This window comes from Mobula hypostoma, chromosome 18 (assembly GCF_963921235.1).
Source record: "Mobula hypostoma chromosome 18, sMobHyp1.1, whole genome shotgun sequence".
Classification (NCBI taxonomy): Eukaryota; Metazoa; Chordata; class Chondrichthyes; order Myliobatiformes; family Myliobatidae; genus Mobula; species Mobula hypostoma.
The window spans coordinates 56,025,421-56,046,620 of record NC_086114.1 but is presented as its reverse complement, the minus strand read 5'-3'; the positions used below and the strand labels follow the sequence as shown (position 1 = coordinate 56,046,620).

General features: G+C 39.2%; 1 protein-coding gene across 3 annotated transcripts in view; it reads right to left on the bottom strand.

Moving 5' to 3' along the window:
- The window catches only part of slc12a1 (solute carrier family 12 member 1), a 163,576-nt gene that overhangs the window by 9,903 nt on the left and 132,473 nt on the right, over window positions 1–21,200 (bottom strand). For 2 of the 3 annotated variants that reach the window (XM_063070928.1, XM_063070925.1), the window contains exons 19-22: window positions 18,921–19,003; window positions 12,589–12,744; window positions 8,759–8,881; window positions 7,712–7,823 (exon numbers count right to left, since the gene is read on the bottom strand). In XM_063070928.1, the coding sequence (XP_062926998.1) occupies window positions 7,712–7,823; window positions 8,759–8,881; window positions 12,589–12,744; window positions 18,921–19,003 (474 nt within the window). The remainder of the gene's footprint in view (window positions 1–7,711; window positions 7,824–8,758; window positions 8,882–12,588; window positions 12,745–18,920; window positions 19,004–21,200) is intronic. The other variant, XM_063070927.1, reaches the window with a different exon arrangement.

The following is a 21,200-nucleotide window of genomic DNA, read 5'->3' as shown; positions in this document are numbered from 1 at the left end:
CTGGTGGTAGTACGGGTCATAACTGTTCCTGAACCTGATGGTGTGGGACCTAAGGCTTCTGTACCTCTCACCTGATAGCAGTAGCGAGACAAGGGCATGGCCTGGATGGTGGGGTGTTTGTTAATGGATGTTGCTTTCCTACAGCATTGCTCCACGTAAATGTAATCAAGGTGGGAAGGGTTTTGCCTGTGATGGACTGGGCTGTGCCTACCACTTCCTTTTGCTCTTTCCATTCCTGTGAATTGGTGTTTCCATACCAGGCCATGATGCAACCAGTTAGGATACTCTCCACTTGTCATCTATAGATGTTTGTCAAAGTTTTTGGTGACATGCTGAATTTAAGCAAACATCTAGAGAAGAGACATTGTCATTCCTTGTTAACTTTCAGCCGTCAGGCTCCTGAACCAGCATGGATAATTTCACTCACCTCAACACTGAACTGATTCCACAACCTATGGACTCACTTTCAAGGACTCTTAACTCTTGTTCTCAATATTATTTATCTATTTATTATTATTTTCCTTTGTATTTGCAGAGTTTGTCTACTTTTGCACATTCATCTTTTATTATATACTGTGTAATGTTTAAAAAAAGTGAAGTACAAGCATGTTAGGTATTAATAGGAAATAAGATCCAATAGTCTGCAAAATCTCCCTCTCACTTTTATACACTGGTTATCTTCCCTCTGTACTCTCGGCCCTGATGCAGAGTGTTGACCTGAATGTGGACTACCCTTTTGCCTCCACAGGATGCTCATCTTGCAGAGTTCTCCTGGGTTTGTTTTTGCTTGAGTTTGAAAATCTGCATGCAATAGTTTATAAAAACCAAGCTTGTTTAAGTATTCAATGATATTGACCAACAATCCCAAAAAAGATTTCTTCACTCCAGTGTATTTGTGTAGTGTATTAAAAAGTCTTCCAGGTTTACTCTAATTTATTAAAGTGTCCTTTAAGTTACCGAAAAGTTGGCTGTTGAAAATTGCAATAGGGGCTCATGATTATGTTGCAGATTTGTCTTCAACTTCTACATTTCAAATGCCTCAACATTACAGTGACTAAAGTAGTACCCAGGTGAAAAACTGATGTGATTTTGTTTTACTGCTGATGGTTTGTGGGCATTTTGAATTAAACAAGCACGTTTATTTTTAAACACAGTATTTGTTGATAAACGCCACACATCTTGACAATGTAGCCTTCAATATTAATATTGAAGGTCAGTACATACAGGCCTAACCTATTTATGAAAGTTGTGGCTAATTTGGCACTTGCCCTTTTACAGTCAATACAAAAATAACAGGGCCCTCTTTCACCAACAACATAGAAAGTATGTACTTCATTCAAGTAAGGTAGAACTGTCAAGTTCCAAAACCTCCAGATTTTGACTTACTGCCATTCGCCAGCTAACCCATATTAAGCAAAGGTATGGGAGGTACATGGCCTACCTCCACTTTCAGAAAAGCATATAAAAAAATCACTCTATGTCACTTCTGCCAAGTGCATTATGATCCTACATCTTCTCCTTTTCATATTGTGCAGGAATCATTCCCTCTATGACACCTTGGTCTGCTCATCCATTTCTCTCTTTTGCCTGACATTTGCCATTGCCCTCACATATAGTTGTTACACTTATCCTCACACCTCCTGTCTCACCAATATCCAGGAACCTAAACAGTACTTTCAGGTTAGGCAAAGGTTCACGTGCATCTCCCCCAGCCCTGTCTACTGCATTCAGTTCTCCTGATGTGGCCCTCTCTACATCGGCAAGACCAGATGCAGACTCAGTGACCATTTCGCACAACATCTATGCTCAGACCACAATGGCTATCCCAAGCTCCCAACTGCTGACTAGTTTCAGCTCTCCTCCCCCTTTCCACACTGACTTGTCCATCCTTGACATTCTCTACTGCCAGATGAAGCCTAACACAAATATTCCCCTTGAGTAGTCTACAATAGTAATTAACCTCCACCCCCAAATTTCTACCTTTTTTCCCCCTTTCCCCTCCTCCATGTACCAACTTCACACACAGATAACCCACCAAATCTCCCCTTTAGTTCCAATGGTCGAAGGCCTCTCTCCCTTCTCTGATAGTAGCCACTCCTACTCCTTTACAAATCAGAATCCAGCAGTGGTGTTTCTGCTTATCTCCATTCAGAAGCCGTCTCATATCTTTACACTACCTTCCCTACCTTGCTCCATCTGTTGTTTCCTTTTCTCTCTCTCTCTCTCACAGCTTCTATCTCAGATCTTCATCTGCCAGTTCCACTCCTACCTACACTACCCATCTTTCATCTTGCACCCCTCCTCAATCCACTATATGCCTCAAAGTCCTTCTCATGCTAGCCACCTCGCCTCTTCACTCAGTCCTGACGCAGGGTTTCAGCGCAAAATACTGACAGCTTAGTTCCTCCCACTGATGCTCCTAAACTCGCTGAGTTCTTCCAGCAGATTGTGTGTTATTTAAAAAAATGACCTCTCTGCTTGGCAATATCCAATTGTCCTTTTAATGACAACTGCATAGGGCTACATTTCAATTTTGCTAAAAATGGCTTTATGCAGGTTTTAGGTTTTCTGTCTTATCATCAACTTCAAGCATGTGAATAAAAGTGCAGAAAGAGTGTAAGCTGAACTTTAGGGGCATGTAGGATGACAAGTGCTTACTTGGTTAAGTTTTAGGAGTTGGGAAAGTTTAGAAGCTAACTTGAAATATCAGAGGATTAGACCATAAAAGATAGGATCAGAATTAGGCCATTTGGCCCATCAAGTCTGCTCTCTGCTATTTCATCATGGCTGATCCATTTTCCCTTTAAACCCCATTTTCCTACCTTCTCCCTATAACCTTTCACACCCTGACAAATCAAGAACCTATCAACCTCCACCCTAAATACACCCAATGACCTGACCTCCACAGCCGTCTCTGGCAATGAACTCCACAGATTCACCACCCTCTTGCTAAAGAAATGCCTCCACATCTCTGTTCTAAATGGATGTCCCTCTATTCTGAAAATGTGCCCTTTAGTCCTGGACTCCCCCACCATAGGAAACATCCTCTCTACATCCACTCTATCGAGGCCTTTCAACATTCGAAGATTTCAATGAGACCCCCCCTCACCATTCTTCTAAATTCCACTGAGAACAGGCCCAGAGCCATCAAACACTCCTCATACGATAATCCTTTCATTCCAGAATTATTCTTGTGAATCTCCTCTGAATCGTCTCCAATGTCTGCACATCTTTCTTAGATAAGGGGCCCAGAACCGTTCACAATACTCCATGTAAGACCTCACCAGTGCTTTATAAAGCCTCAGCCTTACATCCTTGCTTTTATATTCTAATCCTTTCAAACACTCATATTGCATTTGTCTTCCTCACCACCTACTCAATCTGCAAGTTATCCTTCAGGGAATTCTGCACAAGGATCCCCGAGTCCCTATGCACTTGGATTTTTGGATCTACTGCCGGTTTAGAAAGCAATCTGTGCTTTTGCTCCTTCAACCAAAGTGTATGACCACAAAATCCTGACACAGTGTTCCATCTGCTACTTATACTTCTTTTGCCCATTCTCCTAATCTGTTTAATTCCTTCTGCAGCCTCCCTGCTTCATCAATATTACGTGTCCCTTCACCTATCTTTGTATCATCTGCAAACTTGGCCACAATTACATTATCCAAATCGGTGTCAACACCAACCCTGTGGAACACAACTAGTCACCGGCAGCCAACCAGAAAAGGCTCCCTTTATTTCTACTCTTTGCCTCCTGCCAATCAGCCAATCCTCTATCCATGCTAGTACCTTTCCTGTAATACGATGGGCTCTTATCTTGTTAAGCAGCCTCATGTGCAGCACCTTGTCAAAGGCCTTCTGAAAATCCAAGTACAAAACAGCCACCAATTCTCCTTTGTCTATCCTGCTTGTTATTTTTTCAAAGAATTCCAACAGATTTGTCAGGCAAGATTTTCCCGTGAAGAAACCATGCTGACTTTGGCCTATTTTATCATGTGCCTCCAAGTACTCTGAAACCACATCCTTAACAATTGACTCCAACACCTTCCCAACCATTGAGGTCAAGCTAATGCCTCCACAATCACCCCAGCCACCTCTTTCAGAACCCTGGAGTGTAGTCCATCTGATCCAGGTAACTTATCCACCTTCAGACCTTTCAGCTTCCCAAACACCTTCTCTCTAGTAATACCAATTCACTCATTTCTGCCCGACACGCTCTAACTGCCAGCATACTTCTAGTGTCTTCCACAGTGAAGACAGATACAAAATACTTATTTAGTTTGCCCACCATTTCCTTGTCCCCCATTACTATATCTCCAGTGTCATTTTCCAGTGTTCCAATATCCACTTTTCACTCTTTATTATTATTTATATATTTGAAAATAACTTTTGGTATCCTCTATGATATTATTGGCTAGGTGACCTTCATATTTCATCTTTTCCTTTCTTATGGCTTATTTAGTTGCTTTCTGTTGGTTTATAAAAGCTTCCCAATCCTCGAACTTCCTACTAATTTTGCTCTATTACTCTAATATGCCCTCTCTCTTGCTTTTATGTTGTTTTTGACTTCCCTTGTCAACCACAATTGCATCATCCCGCCTTTAGAATATTTATTCTTTGGAATGTATCTAACCCGCACCTTCCGAGTTTCTCCCAGAAACTCCAGCCATTGCTGCTCTGCCATCATCCTTGCCAGTGTCCTCTTCCAATTAACTTTGGCTGGCTCCTCTCTCATGCCTCTATACTTCATTGTAATACTGATACATCTGACTTTAGCTTCTCCCTCTCAAATTGCAGGGTGAAGCCTATCATATTATGATCACTCCCTCCGAAAGGTTCTTTTACTTTAAGCTCCCTAATCAAAACCAGTACATTACACAACACCCAAACCAGAATACCCTTTCCTCTAAAGGGCTCAACCACAAGCTGGTCTAAAAAAGCCATCTTATGGGCATTCTACAAATTCCCTCTCTTGGGATACAACCCCAACCTGATTTTCCCAATCTGCATACTGAAATCCCCCATGACTATCATGACATTGCCCTTCTGATGTGTGTTTTCCATCTCCAGTAGGCCACAACAAGAAGCCTGGAAGGGTTATAGTACTAGAGGAAGTTCAGAAAAGAAGCAGCATTTAGTCTATGGAAGGTTGTGAAAACAAATGATGAGAAATTTTAACACTGGGGAAATGCTGGGTCAGGGACCAATCTATGTCAGGTACAATGGGGGTTTTAAATGTCTAGTATTTGGTATGTTATGATTTGGGTAACAAAATTTAGGGAAATATGTACATTAGCAAGGTGGAGTTTCATGATGTGATGGAGATAAGTGTAGGGTATCTTGGTGATACAGTGATAAGTGTATCAAACTTAAATATAAGTTCTCAAATGATCTTACTCAGGCTTAAAGTCATTTGCTAGGGTGAAAATGTACTTGATAAATAGGAGTAAACATACACAAAATGCCGGAGGAACTCAGCAGGCCTGGCAGCATCTATGGAAAAAAAAAAGTACAGTCTATGTTTCAGGCAAAGGCCCCTCTTCTCCGTCCCTGTATCTCTTCCACCAATCAACTTCCCAGCTCTTTACTTCTGGTTTCACCTATCACCTTGTGTTTTTCTCTCCCCTCCTCACCTTTTAAATCTAGTCCTCATTTTTTTTCTTCAGTCCTACAGAAAGGTCTCGGCTGAAACGTCGACTATACTTTTTTTCATAGATGCTACCTGGCCTTCTGAGTTCCACCAGCATTTTGTGTGTGTTGCTTGGATTTCCAGCATCTACAGATTTTCTCTTGTTTGTGACTTGATAAATAGGAACTGAATTTGTTGTGGGAACCAAACATAATGACTGCGGTCTTTCCTACAGTTGTACACTGTCAGATCAGCAATGTGCTAAATCAAGGAGGGTGGAGCATTGCAAGACCTCTTGAACAATTTTGGCCAGTGCCCATAAAACTACATTAAATGTTCATTATTTAGCAATCAAGTTTTGCTTGTGTATGTGCCATGATGAAATTCAGTCATCCATGTGGCCTTAGTCATGTATGCCTTCACATACACTGCCCGTACAGTTTGGGAGGCTGTGACTGGTCAAAGTATAGGTGTCACTGAGGTATTAGTTATCAGCAGGCATGTGCAACTGTGCACTGGGCACCAGCCCCTTCTCTCAGTTCCTCCATCTTCGCCACATCTGCTCTCAGAATGAGGCTTTTCATTCCAGAACTAATGAGATGTCAAAGAAAAAGGTGTACCTTCCTCCACCATCAATGCTGTCCTCGCTCGCATCTCTTCCATTTCATGCGCATCTGCCCTCACCTCACCTCCTGCCACCCCACCGGGGATAGGGATTAATTCCTCTTGTCCTCTCATAACAACCCAGTAGCCTCCACATCCAGCATATCATTCTCCGTAACTTCTGCCATCTCCAACAGGGTCCCACTACCAAGCACATCTTTCCCTCACCCCAGCTTTCTGCAGGGATCGCTCCCTACACAATCCCCTTGTCTATTTATCCCTCCCCACTGATCTCCCTCCTGGTACTCATCCTTGCGAACGGAGCAAGTGCCATTCCTGCCTCTACCCCTCCTCCTTCACTCCTATTCAGGATTCCTATCAGCTCTTCCAGGTGAGGCAATACTTCACCTGTGAGTCTGTTGGGGTCATCTACTGTATCCAGTGCTCCCAGTACGGTCACCTATGTATCGGTGAGATCTGAAGTAGATTGGCAGACCACTTCGCCAAGCACTTACGCTCAGGCTACCAGAAAAAGCAGGATTTCCCGGTGGCCACCCACATTAATTCTACTTCCCATTCTCATTCTGACTTGTTAATCCATGGCCTCCTCTACTGCCGCGATGAGGCCACGCTCAGGTTGGAGGAGTTGTACCTTATGTTCTGTCTGGGTAGCCTCCAACCTCATGGCATGAATATCAGTATCTTGAACTTCCGGTAATTGCTTCCCCACCATTTCCATTCCAGTTTCTCCCTCTCACCTCATCTCCTTACCTGCCCATCACTGCCCTCTGGTGCTCCTTCTCCTTCCCATTCTTCCCTGGTCTTCTACCCTCTCCGATCAGATTCCCCCTTCTCCAGCCTTTTATCTCTTTCACCTAACAGCTTCCCGGCTCTTTACTTCACCCCTCCCCTCTCTCCTGGTTTCACCCATCACCTACCATTTTGTACTCTTCTTCCCCTCCCTCCCCCCTCTTGGTCTAACTTCTCATCTTCTTTTCCAGTCTTGATGAAAGGTCTCAGCCCAAAACGTCCACTGTTACTCTTTTTTCATAGATGCCGCTGCTTGGCCTCCTGAGTTCCTCCAGCATTTTGTGTGTGTTGCTTGGGTGGAGCGGGGTGGTTTACAAGCTAAAAGCTTGGATGGCGAAGATTGCCACCAACAACAGTTGGGAATAAATTCTAAAGGGATGCTGAAAAAGTAAATAACTTAAGGAGACACACTGGGACCAGATTTCTGGTGGTAGCACATCATCTACTCAAACAATCCATTTTGTGGCACAGGCATCAGCTTCAGAGCAGTAGTGAAAGCTCATTTCAGCACATAACCAGCATCCTTATGAATGTAAAATACAGAAGATCTAAAATCAAAATTACAAAATTCATGATCTAAGTTCCAAATTTTCAGAGGAAATTTCTCATTGTGATGATTACTATTCATGATTTAAGTAGGTTGGAACTCATAATTTTAACTAAACTTACGCGCGTTTCTCTTCATTAATACTGTCCACCTTCCCTCCGATAAAGATACGCAATTTGCAACCAGACCATTTTTTCCGTGTCGTCAACAGATAAGGTATAAGAATAGTCAAGCCTATCAGAGCAAAGACAGTGGGATTAATAATTGAGATTGATTGTATAAATATTCATGTAATATGCTTACTTTCATAAAGATTAAAATCATTTTGTGTATTAGTATTACACCTAGGCTCTAATAGCTGACTTTAAAACTGTAAGCATTATCAGAAATACTTCCAATATTTTTGTGAAAATATTTTCACTATTTACATTCACTATTTATAAACTCCTGGATACTTCAACTTGGTAAAATTAAGGCAATGAACAGGTTTCATAAGATAGGCAAGTATCTTCAGCATTAGCATTCTTGATGAACAAAAAGGTGATGCATTTGAACCACATTCTATAAGAGTGCATAATCTACAACAGCACTTTAGTGCAGGACTGATATAGTGTTGAGCCTGTCTTTCACGGTATATGTTAAATCAATACCCTGTAGGCCCTTTTCCAGGCAGATTTAAATGATCTATGGTATTACAAGAAAGTTGAAATTTTCAAGGACTCCAGAACAATTCTTCCTCCCTTAACCAACATATAATATGGTTTTGTTACTCCTGACCATAGGAACTTGCTATGTACTGGCTGCCACATTTTCACAACATAAAAGTGACTATCGGGCCATAGAATTGTACGGTACAGAAACAGGCCAAACAGCCCAACTTGTCCATGTGACCACTGAGCACCCTCCCATTAATCCCAACTCACAGCTCTTCATTGGACTTCAATGCACAAGTGATTCAAGTGCTCATCTAGACACTTCTCACATGTTATTAGGAATTATTTCATTAAATATAAAATGCTTTTATGATCTTAATGTCACAAAAGACATTTTAAGAAAGCCTATCCTTTTACCAAAACATAACTTTATTCAAATGAAGACAATCACAAAATCTTACATATTAGAATCATACACAGAAATTAACTTCTTTTGGAAAATGAAATGCTTCATACCTCCATCATCAAACAACCACCAAACATCTACTGTGCCTTTCTCTTGATTCTTTTTGAATTGCGCACTAGCTTCCAATAAGCGTTGATTGAAATTTGCAGCATAACCAGTAGAGATTTTAAAGCCTGAATATGACAAAGAAATTATTGTTTTTGTGCAGCCTGTATTAGTTGCCAATGAACAGCATACAAGTTCACCACGTCCTATTTGTTTACTTTCAATAAATAAATCTAGTTTGTTAATTTGGAATTTGAACCCATGTCAAATATGGTTTTGTTGATAATATTGGTTTCAAAATGGTTCGGAGCAAAATAAACTTAATAGGGCTCTGATATTTGACAGTTATATGAATCGTACAGGCTGAATGTCTCTGTAGAGGCAGGAAAGTGCTGGACTCCAACTTTTGGCTTAAGAGATATAAAGTCCACTGTTTGAAAAAGTGACAACACTATTGCAGGAAATGACTCAAATCTAAAATTACATCACAATTGTGACAAACATCTTTTAATAAGTGGACAAAGGGTTCTTTGTGATGAATGAGGTTCCACAACCAGAAAGTATGTGACATCTTGCACAGTGTTCATTTTCATGACCTTAACTTGGATTAAATTACAACATGGAACCATCAATAAATACTTAGTTCAAGGACAGCCACAAATTTGCCATGAAATGATTTCACTTCCACTGCTATATCCCAGCTTTGCTCAAGGTGACCTTCTCCTGAAGAACTTAAATCTGATTGCATATAGTCCATCTTCCTTTAATCTTATACTAAATGAATATAAGGCAGGAAGGCCTAATCTTGCTTCATCTATCGAGAAAATAATCATTCCTTCTTTCCATCTGACAAACTTTTGACCAACCCCACAAGCTTTATGCTCTATTACTATTACTGGTGATACATTTCAGGTATTAATTAGCCATCAGAAAACAATGCAGAATGGAACACAATTTCTTAATCAATGTTTTAATCTGCACCATGGAAGAATGTTAAGAAATTCTCAATCGTGAAGTATGTGTAGATCCACTAAGCACAATCCACTTCAGGATATTTGATCCAAATTTACAAGTATAATGTCAGTAAGCAAGCAGAGATGTCAAATAAAATGCAAAGTTTGGTTGATGTAATATGTACAAAGTTGTATTATGCAAAAAAGCCCCTCAAACACTGACTGTAGAATGATGCGGAGATTCTAAGAGTCTTTGTTAAAAGTTTGTAGTCTATCTGCAGTCTGAGATCACCATCTTTCTTAAGGCAGATTCACTATTTAAACTTTTCATCCCTAGAGATCATTCCCACTCAATCCCTCTCCTTGCCAAGCTCACCCATCTGTCTGGAATCTTTACTCAAATTCAGCCCCCACCAACTATGATTTCCTCTAGTACAGACTGAGGTCAATGACACTCAATCTTACTGCAATTTTGCATCCAACAAGCTTCCTACTGGAGTGGAGTTAATCAGCAGAATAAATAAGAAACTGTTCAATCTCTCTTGCTTCCATTCCAGAACAAAGGTACCCCAACCTCAGTCATCAAGGTGTGGTCTGTAGTTGGTATTTATTCATTCAAAGTGTACAAGAGAATGAACCACATGCTTTAAATCTGCAAAAGCATTTTCCACCACTATATGGAAGACAAGCTTCCACATTTTAGGAATTACATTCCAGTGAAGGCAGACTTTGACATTCGAAATTCTTAAATTACCTTCATTAGGCCAGGACAACAATTGGCTGTCTAAAGAGAACAGTTTTGAAATCAAGTCCTCAAATCCAGCACAAAATGCATGTTATCCCTGCATGCTTCCAAGACATGGACCAACTACAGAAGGCAACTCAAATAGCTAAAGGGGGTCTTCTTTCATACAAGAACAATTATGTGATCTTTTATCAACACCGTCATGAAAATGTGCAACATCCTTATCCTTCTGAGAATCTCTGGTCCATGACAATCAAAATATTAAAGGAGCATTCAGGATAATATTCAGAATCTTGAGTTTCTTCTTCAGAACCACAGAGGAGTCCAGCACAAATGACAGAAGGAGCTCCCACTGACTTGTCCTGTCAGGGATTTCCTGTACCATTGTAGGTTAGGTATCCCACATTGGTCTCTTCAACCACCTCAAAATCTATAGAACTGGAATGCAATTAAGTCATCCTAAGCCACAAGAAAATGCCGACCATTCTAAATCTATGGTCATGTTTTAGTTCGAGAAAAAGGAAAAATCATTTTATACATTTCCTTTGGTTCCAAATGGCATATCATTCTGCTACTAGTATAAATCATAATGTGCTAATTTAATTCCTGACTTTGTATGATTTCCCTTTAAAAGCTAGATTTAAAAAAAACAGAAACGCAATTACAACTGCCTCAAAAAAAAAGCAATTTTAATGTTTCAGAGACATTGGCTTGGGATTTAAAATCAGTGAGATCGTCACTGTAATTTAAGTCTCAACTGAAGTTGTAAAATTAAGATCCAAGCAATTCTGTTGAACTGATTTGTTAAGCCTACCCAAGGAATAGGGGGGGAAAACTATTTTTATTCTAAATGCCATCTCTCATCTTGGTGTTGCAAGGATACCCTCAACAGCACGGTGCCTCAAAAGGTTTATCCCATATTCCCTCACCTGGAGTTGTTTGCTTATTTATTTGGCAGGGTTGCAGTTCCTCCATCTCATAGCCCAGATAGATTGTTAAGAGGGTTGTATCAAATCACAAACCATGTAATAAATAGTCATGTCACAGTGACCAAATATCACATATCCTGAAAATATTGCATTTGTTGACCAACTGTGGTTAATTTTCTTTCCAACAATCAGATGTTTTACTTTTGATTATCACTTGTCTGTTGCCAACTCCAAATAATTTCTATTGCAGTAATTCTTATCTTGGAAGTCAAACTATAGTTCTTTAACTCCATGGTGTAATACCTTGCTGGTTTAAAAGTTTTGATACATTCATAACCATACCATGGGTCTAAATTTGGATTGCACCCTTGTTTACTCTGAGCATTACCTTTGATGCCCTTAATTTATCAAAATAATTTTCAATCCTGAAAATTTCTAAAGCCTCTTGATAATAACTTCCCCCTCCTATTCAGTGATGGAAATTGCTTTCTGACTTCATTTCTTCCATTCTTTTCTTTGGATTTCTGTTCTAGCAAAAAATGTATGCTTTATCTGTCTTACAGATTCCCACTTACTATCTTACTTTTACTTCTCAAATTGCCATTCCATTTAAACATTAATTAAATAATATCAAACTTAAGAGGAACCATAACTTTCAACTAAAAATAGATTGTATGTATACCTTAGCTAAGCACTATTCTACTCTCCAATCCTATCTTATCTGTTGTCTGTGCTAGTTTTCAATCACCATGTGCAGCAAGTCAATGATCATATAAATTAAGAGCAGACTACCTGGCCCCTTGAAGCTGCTTTGCCATTTAATAAATTAGTGGTTGATTGGTTGATCTGAAAGTAACCAACTCTATTCCTGCCTACCCACAGTAATCTCTCACCTTCTTGGCTTTCTTTAAACAAAATACATTCAATAATTCTGTCCTTTGTGGAAGTTGGTTCCAAAATGTATGATCCATAAGAAAATCTATTTGACTTTACAAGGTTTCTGAAATTGGTTGAGAATCCTTCAGCATCTCACAACAAGCGGCTGATGAAATCCTCAGAATGACTAACACCCACACTCAACAATTTCTCCAGGAGCTTCACTTGTCACCTACTGGAATTATGCTAGAAAATTGGAATCACAGCCAATAATTTTATTATTCGGCTATTAGTGCATATCATCATTTTTTGTGCACATGAACAAGCCTTACTCTTCTGAGTATTCACTGCTAATGGAGTATTTGCATTATATTTCACAGCTCTGTTCAAGAATTTCAGTGAACGGATTCCTCGTTTTCCATCCTCTTGTTCCTCTCTCTTAGCAGATTCCAATGCTAGTTTTTCTTGCTCTTTTCTTTGTAATTCTTCTGTAAACAAAAGAAAAACTATTGGCACCAGTGCACACAAAGATTTTGGACAATCATATAAAAACAGAAGCAATGCACTTTTATACAGAACATTTAAACTGTTACATAAATATTTGTACATTGTAAGGAAAAAGTAATACATGCTTTTGACAAGGACCATGTTATTTAAATTTCTTCCCAAGTCAGGATGGTCTTCAGACAACAGAGTGAAATGACAAAGCCCATGCCAGATATTTTATTAATGATCTGGTAACTAAGTTCTGCCACTTTTGCTGTTTTTTGCCAGAAGATTCACAACAGCAGTTTTGGCAAATTCAATATTTTGTCCATCTCTCATTGCAGCCAACTGCCATATGGATATTTTTAATAATGATATGGAACTTTACCCTATAGAATCAGAAATTCAGCTCCATTTTCTTTAGTCATCACAATGAAGCACAAGTACACTGAAACATTCTACTATACTTCTACTGACCAGATTATGCATTGCACCTTTTTTTTATAATTTTGTAAATGTTCAGCTGAATATTTGCCAATGTACTAATTAGCAGTTTAACAAGGCTCTATTTTATGACTGCCAATGGAAGTTAGGTACAGTAAAAGAATGGCAACATTTGAGGCCATGTAATATACTGGAGCCAGTTGTGTCTGACTGTATTTGACAGAAAAATTACATTTTTACTGGCTAATAGGCTTACGTTAAAAAAAACCTGATGGACACAGAATCCTTACTGCAAGGAATAGCATATAGATTTTAAATCCTGTCACTTACTTCTCATGAACTACCTATCTTTGATACTTCCTCACAAAAAAACCCAAGATTTCATTCCACCACACATCAGTGATTTAAAGAAAGGGGCCTACTCACTTTAAGCATAGAGGAGGCTAGACACTGGCCTGAAACTGATTACTGAACTTTATTGATCACTTTATTTAACTTTATTGGGGCAAATTGTGTTATTTTTGTTTGCTTTCAGTTAAAGCATACCCATTTCAAAACAAAGGATGAAAATCTGGTTGTCTACTTCAGTTGCAGTGATCAGAGACAGAGTGATGACTGGGGAATCATGCTTTTGCTTTTGATAAATAATGGTCACCCTGAAAAGCATCTGTGAAAAAATCTCCTTAATCTCAGGGGTCAAGAGATTTCTGCATTAAACTTAACGATTATACCATTCTCCAACAGTATCAATGTTGATTTGAATAGTATAGGAGACCACCTTTCTATTATCATATTGTTTGGAAGAACAGATTCTGTGAGCCATCACATCAGTTCATTCTTGAAACAATATAATCAGTAAGAGACTGAAAAGATAGGAATATGAAAGTTAGTTTTATAAAAATGTTGTTGACTCAATAGTAAACACTACCTCAGTGTGCTCCATACATCATTGACTGATGAGCTGTGGCATAATGGAAAAAAACTGCTCTGCAACAAAAATGCATAAACTTCCAACAATTGAATTTAAGACAGTAAATGTTACTAACATTTACAGATAACTTGAATATCAATTTACTTCAAGGATTTCTAAAAAATGTTGTGGTTTGTCTAGGAATTATTTTACTTGGAAGAAATGAAAGCAGGACAGAATAAAAATATGTGAAGATCTTTACTTCCTTAGCCTCTGTCTCACAAATGGGTGGGTGTGGTGGGGAAGAAGTTTTGATTGGGAGAGGAGGAAAATTACATTCCTCCATTTGTATTTGCAGTTATCACTGCTTTTATCTTAGTCTAATCCCACTTTTCACAGGCAGTCTTAGAGCAAGTAGTTTGTCATGGAACAGGTGGTACACTTTAGTACAGAGTTGCACAAAAATGCTAGAACATATGCATGAAGCAGCCAGCAAAGGCATCAGTCGTGACCTTTAGAGTGTGACGAAAGAGGGTTACAAAGAGTACACATAGATTAAGATGTTAACTGTCCTGTGCTGGCACCAGTGGAATCAACAGTTGATCTGCCACCTCTCCCACAAGTCAGTGGGAGTTTTGGAGGGCTGGTCGCGGGACCAAGCCATAGACGCACAGGGTGGAAAGGTACGTTCGGCGGGAACCTGGTGTGTGTCCGCCCTTGCCTGGGTGCCAGGTTCACTGCAGAGGAACAATCGTATCTGAAACGGAGGGGTCACAGTCGGTGACCTCAGAAGACATTACAAAGGGCTCGCCCGAAAGCTGACTGTGAGGAATATCGAAGGTCTGTTTGGAATCCGATTTGAATATTCATTCGCTCTCTCTCTCTCTCTCCCACGGCAGTGATTACTGTGAACTAAACTGAACTCAATTGAACTGAACTTTGCGTCACTTTGAAACTGGTCATTTACCCCTAGACGACGATAGAGCTTGATTGATCCTATTATCCTAGATCTGTGTACATGTGTGTTTATTCATTGCTAACCTGTTGCATTTATATCCTTACTATTAGAGTACTGTGTTGCTTATTTCTTTAATAAAACTTTCTTTAGTTCCAGTAATCCAGACTCCAACTGAGTGATCCATTTCTGCTGGTTTGGCAACCCAGTTACGGGGTACATAACAAGAGCTACACAAGATTAGCACGGTCAAATGGGGAGACAATCTTGTCTGACTGCTCAGTGAAACATTGCAATAAAATCTACTATTCCCATCTGCCTCAAAGTTACCTTTGTATTCATTATATTTTATATAAATGCTTACATTTCTTGAATTATGATTAATTTAACTAATTTTTCTATTCATGCTTTCACTATTCAACCAGCCAATTTTTATGCTTACTTTATTATACTCTATTTTCATTGCTATGCACAGGCCCACATACTTGAGGTTAGCCTCGGGCTATCTGGAGCGTTTTTCCCATCATCTACATATGTATGCATTTACAACCAATCATGTCTGTAAAAATACAGTGATCAGTTTGTGTTAAATAGCTCCCTGCAGTGCATTATTTTACACAGCTTCAGCTCGTAATTTCAAAACCAATCACTGCTTATATTCAACACAAGAAATTCTGCAGATGCTGAAAATCCAGAGCAATACATACAAAAGTGCTTGTATTGATACATTCAATTGAAATAGTTGGTGACTGGTATCATTTTCTTTGAAGTATTTAAATATTTTAGTGCATTTAATACACATTAATTTCTATTAATGAGTAGAACATTGTAGGGCATAAATGCATTTGTACAAAGGATAGAACCCAAGTGGTATCTGCATTTTTTTTTATTATCTGTGCTAAGTTTATACCCCCAGCTCTTGAAGGTAACTGGGCTTAATATTTACAACACACATAAAAGTTGCTGGTGAACGCAGCAGGCCAACTGGAAATTCAAGCAACACACATATATTTACAAACCCCATTTCCAGAAAAGTTGGGATATTTTCCAAAATGCAATAAAAACAGAAATCTGTGATATGTTAATTCACGTGAACCTTTACTTAACCGACAAAAGTACAAAGAAAAGATTTTCGATAGTTTTACTGACCAACTTAATTGTATTTTGTAAACATACAGAAATTTAGAATTTGATGGCTGCAACACACTCAACAAAAGTTGGGACAGAGGCATGTTTGCCATTGTGTTACGTCACCTTTCCTTTTAATAACACTTTTTAATCGTTTTGGAACTGAGGATACTAATTGTAGTAGATTTGCAATTGGAAATTTTGTCCATTCTTGCTTGATATAAGACTTCAGCTGCTCAACAGTCCGTGGTCTCCGTTGTCTGATTCTCCTCTTCACGATGTGTCACACATTTTCAACAGGAGATGGATCTGGACTGGCAGCAGGCCAGTCAAGCACACGCACTCTGTGTCGACAAAGCCACGCTGTTGTAGCCCGTGCAGAATGTGGTCTGGCATTGTCCTGCTAAAATAAGCTTGGACGTCCTGGGAAGAGACGTTGCCTTGATGGCAATATGTGTCTCTCTAAAATCCTAATATACACCTCAGAGTCAATGGTACCTTCACATTCATGCAACTCACCCATGCCGTGGGCACTGATGCACCCCCATACCATCACAGATGCTGGCTTTTGCACCTTTCGCTGGTAACAATCTGGATGGTCATTTTCATCTTTGGCATGGAGAACTCGACGCCCCTTTTTTCCGAAAACTAGCTGAAACGTGGACTCATCTGACCACAGCACACGGTTCCACAGTCTCTCAGTCCATCTGAGATGAGCTCGGGCCCAGAGAACTCGCTGGCGTTTCTGCATAGAGTTGATGTATGGCTTCCTCCTTGCGTAATACAGTTTCAAGTTGCATTTCTGGATGCAGCGACGGACTGTGTTGAGTGACAATGGTTTTCCGAAGTACTCCCGAGCCCAGGTGGCTATAATTGTCACAGTAGCATGACTTTTCTGTGCACTTTTCAATCTTATTTTAACTCTGTCCCAACTTTTGTTGAGTGTGTTGCAGCCATCAAATTCTAAATTTGTGTATATTTACAAAATACAATTAAGTTGGTCAGTAAAACTATTGAAAATCTTTTCTTTGTACTTTTGTCAGTTAAATAAAGGTTCACGTGAATTAACATATCACAGATTTTGGAAAATATCCCAACTTTTCTGGAAATGGGGTTTGTACATTCATTATTATTTAATTGACCTGAATCTTTCACTAATAGCCTTTCAAATAAATCATTTTGAGCGTTCCTACTAAATCACACTTTTAACCATTTTACTCCAATGATCCAATGACTGGTTTTAAAATTTTCCAACTTTATAACTACAAATGGATCTTAAATAAAAGAGAATGTTAGCAACATTCAACAGGTCAGATAGCAACTATGAAAGAGAAACAGTTAAATGTTTCAACTCAAAAAAACCTTCCTCAGAACCAATTAGGTCCATGCTCTAACATATTTTTATATAAATGTCCTCAAAACAGTGCATTGTTCTTTATTACACTGAGATGAAAGATTGAAACTAAAAATCCACCAAGATTTTGGCTTTAAAAATTTCAGTATTATTTACTCTTCTCTTCTTGACCCAAATTCAAATGATGAATGGCTGCTCCAAAACATGCACTGGGTAAATGAATATGAAATCACTTTTATTTCCAAGTTATTAGCCAACTGTGACTGATTAACAGGATCACACATAAAAGGAACTCCACATTCTGCATGCCCGAAAGTCAAGCGACAATTCAAAGGTGAATGTCAAGAATGGTCATTTGATTTTGAACTGAGATTTGCACCTGGCAGTTGTTTTCGTCTACATTTTAGGAGTTAATTAACATTAAAGCATTACAAAGAGTGCTGCAGAGATCCACCAGGATATTACAAAGAGAAATTGGATGGGTTGGATTTGTTCTCACTGGAGTATAGGAGGTTGAGTAGTGACCCCAGAGATTTATAAGATTATGAAGAACATAGATAGGGTAGACAGAGTCATTTTTGTCCCTAGGGTACAGGGGGTTTAAAATAGAAGGTATAGTTTTAAAGTGAGATGAGACCTGAGGGGCAGATTTCTCACACAGTATGGTGGTTATACAGAACGAGTTATTAGAGGAGATAGAGACAGATACAATTATAACATTGAAAAGCCATTTGGACAGGTACTTGCATAGGAAAGCCTAATGCAAGCAAGTGGATTTAACAGAGACATCATAGTTTGCAGGGTTAGTTGGACCAAAGGACTATGACTCTATACCCTATCCCCTTTAAACCTTTTGCTCTTTACCTTAAGCCTATATCATCAAAATTCTAGATAACATCATTATGGGAAAGGAGTTCTGAGGTCTCCTCTCCCCACAAGGAAAACAAACACAGCCTATCTGATCTCTTCTCATAACTGAAATGCTCCATCCTAAGGCAACATCATTTCCACATTCCTACAGTGTGATGACATTCTCTGAACATCCTTCCATATATTTAATACAAATAATTCAATCTTGAGGTTTCCTGACGAAAGGCCGCAGCAGAAACATCAACCTTATTTTCCTCTCCGTAGATGCTGCCTGACCTGCTGTTCCTCCAGCATTTTGTTTGTGTTACCTTGATTTCTCACCACCGACTCAATTCTATAAAAATAATTTCAACCAACTGACAAACTCTTGTATATTGTACACAATACTTGAAACATTAACTCTCCTGAGAAAGAGATCATTTCAGTATTTGTTTCTACCAGGCAGCTTTTCACTCACATTTCAGATTTGCAGATGTACATTTGCTTTATTGAGATTATTGCTGCTACATAATCCTACCTTGAATTTGAAGTATTTGAGATATATCAAGTCCTTGGCTAATCCTCAGAATGATCAAACCATATTGAAAATCAAAGGCATCACTGCAACAAAAATAATACATTTCAAAATAGCAAATGCATTCTTACTTCTAGTTTCTTTGTCAAATCTAAGTAAGATTAAATACTAATAAGTACTTTGTGCTTGTAGTTTCCCATTAGGTGTCCCTGTTAATGATATAATGAAAAGGAGTTAGGATTTTCCATTTACCCATTCACTAAAATGGAAGAATTTTAAAAAAATTATGCAGACCTGACTAACCTCAGTGTCCATATTTTTAATGTACACTCATAGCACACAGAACTTCATGCTGTGAATATAAACTTGTTAAATCAAATATTGTGTTTAAGTTTCTCGTTTAAAATAACCAGAGTAGTCAGAATAAACACATTAAATATGATTCAGCAACATAAACAGATTGAACACATTTAGCCTCATAAATACTTCAACTATCTACCATAAAAAATTAAAGGAACTATTATAAAAAGCACTCAGTTATAACAGTATTCTGTACCCAAAGTTTAATAACCACAGTGTAGACAATTAAACTTACTTCAAAACTACCATGAAGAACATTGGAGAAAGTGGTAACTTTTTTTGTCGTATCTATTAGCAATTTACATTTGAAGACCATAAGATTCACTTTCATTCTAAAAGCACACATCAGAAGTTCCTTTTGGATGGTGAAATGTATTTAAAAAATGCAAAACCTAGACTTTAATCACTTGTGTTCAACCTCATCATGAAGTACCATTTATTTATAAAGCACAAGCTGATTTAATGCTGATCAAACTAGTTGAAATGATTCTATTCAAATCACAAACAAGAGAAAATCTGCAGATGCTGGAAATCCGAGTAACAAATACAAAATGCTGAAGGAATTCAGCAGGCCAGGCAGCATCTCTTCCATTTCACACACTCCTGCTCTTACCCCATCCTCCCGCCATGCTACCAGTGATAGGGTTCCTCTTGTTGACACCTACCACCCCACCAGCCTCTGCGTCCAGCACATAATTCTCCGAAACTTCCACCACCTCCAACTGGATCCCACCACCAAACACATCTTTCTCTCCCCCCACCTTCTGCTTTCCACAGGGATCGCTCCCTCTGTGACTCCCTTGTCCATTTGTCCCTCTCCACTGATCTCTGCCCTGGCATTTATCCTTGCAAGCATAACAAGTGCTACACCTGCCCCTACATCTCCTCCCTCACTATCATTTAGAGCCCCAAACAGCCTTTCCAGGTGAGGTGATACTTCACCTGTGGGTTTTGAGGGTCATATACTGTGTTCGGTGCTCCTGGTATGGCTTCCTGTATCTATATTGGCAAGACCCAACGTAGATTGGGAGACTGCTTTGCCGAGCCTCTATGCTCCATCCACTAGAACAAGCGGAATCTCCCAGTGGCCACCCATTTTAATTCTACTTCCCATTCCGATATATCCATCCATGGCCTCCTCCACTGTCAGGATAAGGCCACACTTAGGTTGGAGAAACAACACCTTATATTCCGTTTGAGTAGCCTCCAACCTGATGGCATGAATGTCAATTACTCAAACTTCCAGTAATGCCTTCCCCCCACACCCCAACTTCACCATTGTCCCTCCCTCATGTTATCTCCTTGCCAGCTCATCACCTCCTGGTGGTGCTCCTCCCCCCTTTTTTTCTTTCTTCCATGGCCTCTCTCTCTTTCACCAATCAACTTTCTAGCTCTTTGCTTCATCCCTCCCCCTCAAAGTTTCACCTATCGCCTGGCACTTCTCTCTCCCCTCCCCCCACCTTGCAAATCTACTCCTCAGCTTTTTTCCTCCAGTCCTGCAAAGGGTTTTGGCCCAAAATGTCAACTGTACTTTTTTCCATCGATGCTGCCTGGCCTACTGAGCTCCTCCAGCATTTTGTGTGAGTTGTTGAAATGATTCTATTAGCAGGAATCATTTTGTTTCATCTGTACATGTTGAATAAAACCATCTAATTTCTCCCAAAACATAGTTACCATTGTCTCATTGATGTCAGAATCAGTATCAGGGTTAATATCACTGGCATGTACCATGAAATTTGTTGTTTTGAAGCAGTAGTACATTGTAATACATAATCATAAAATTATAAATTACAATGTATATAGAAAAATAAGTAAGTAGTGTCCAAAAAGAGAGGGAAAAATAATGAGATATTGTTCATGGGTTCATTGTCCATTCAGAAACCTGACGACAGAGGGGAAGCTGTTCCTGAAATGTTGAGTGTG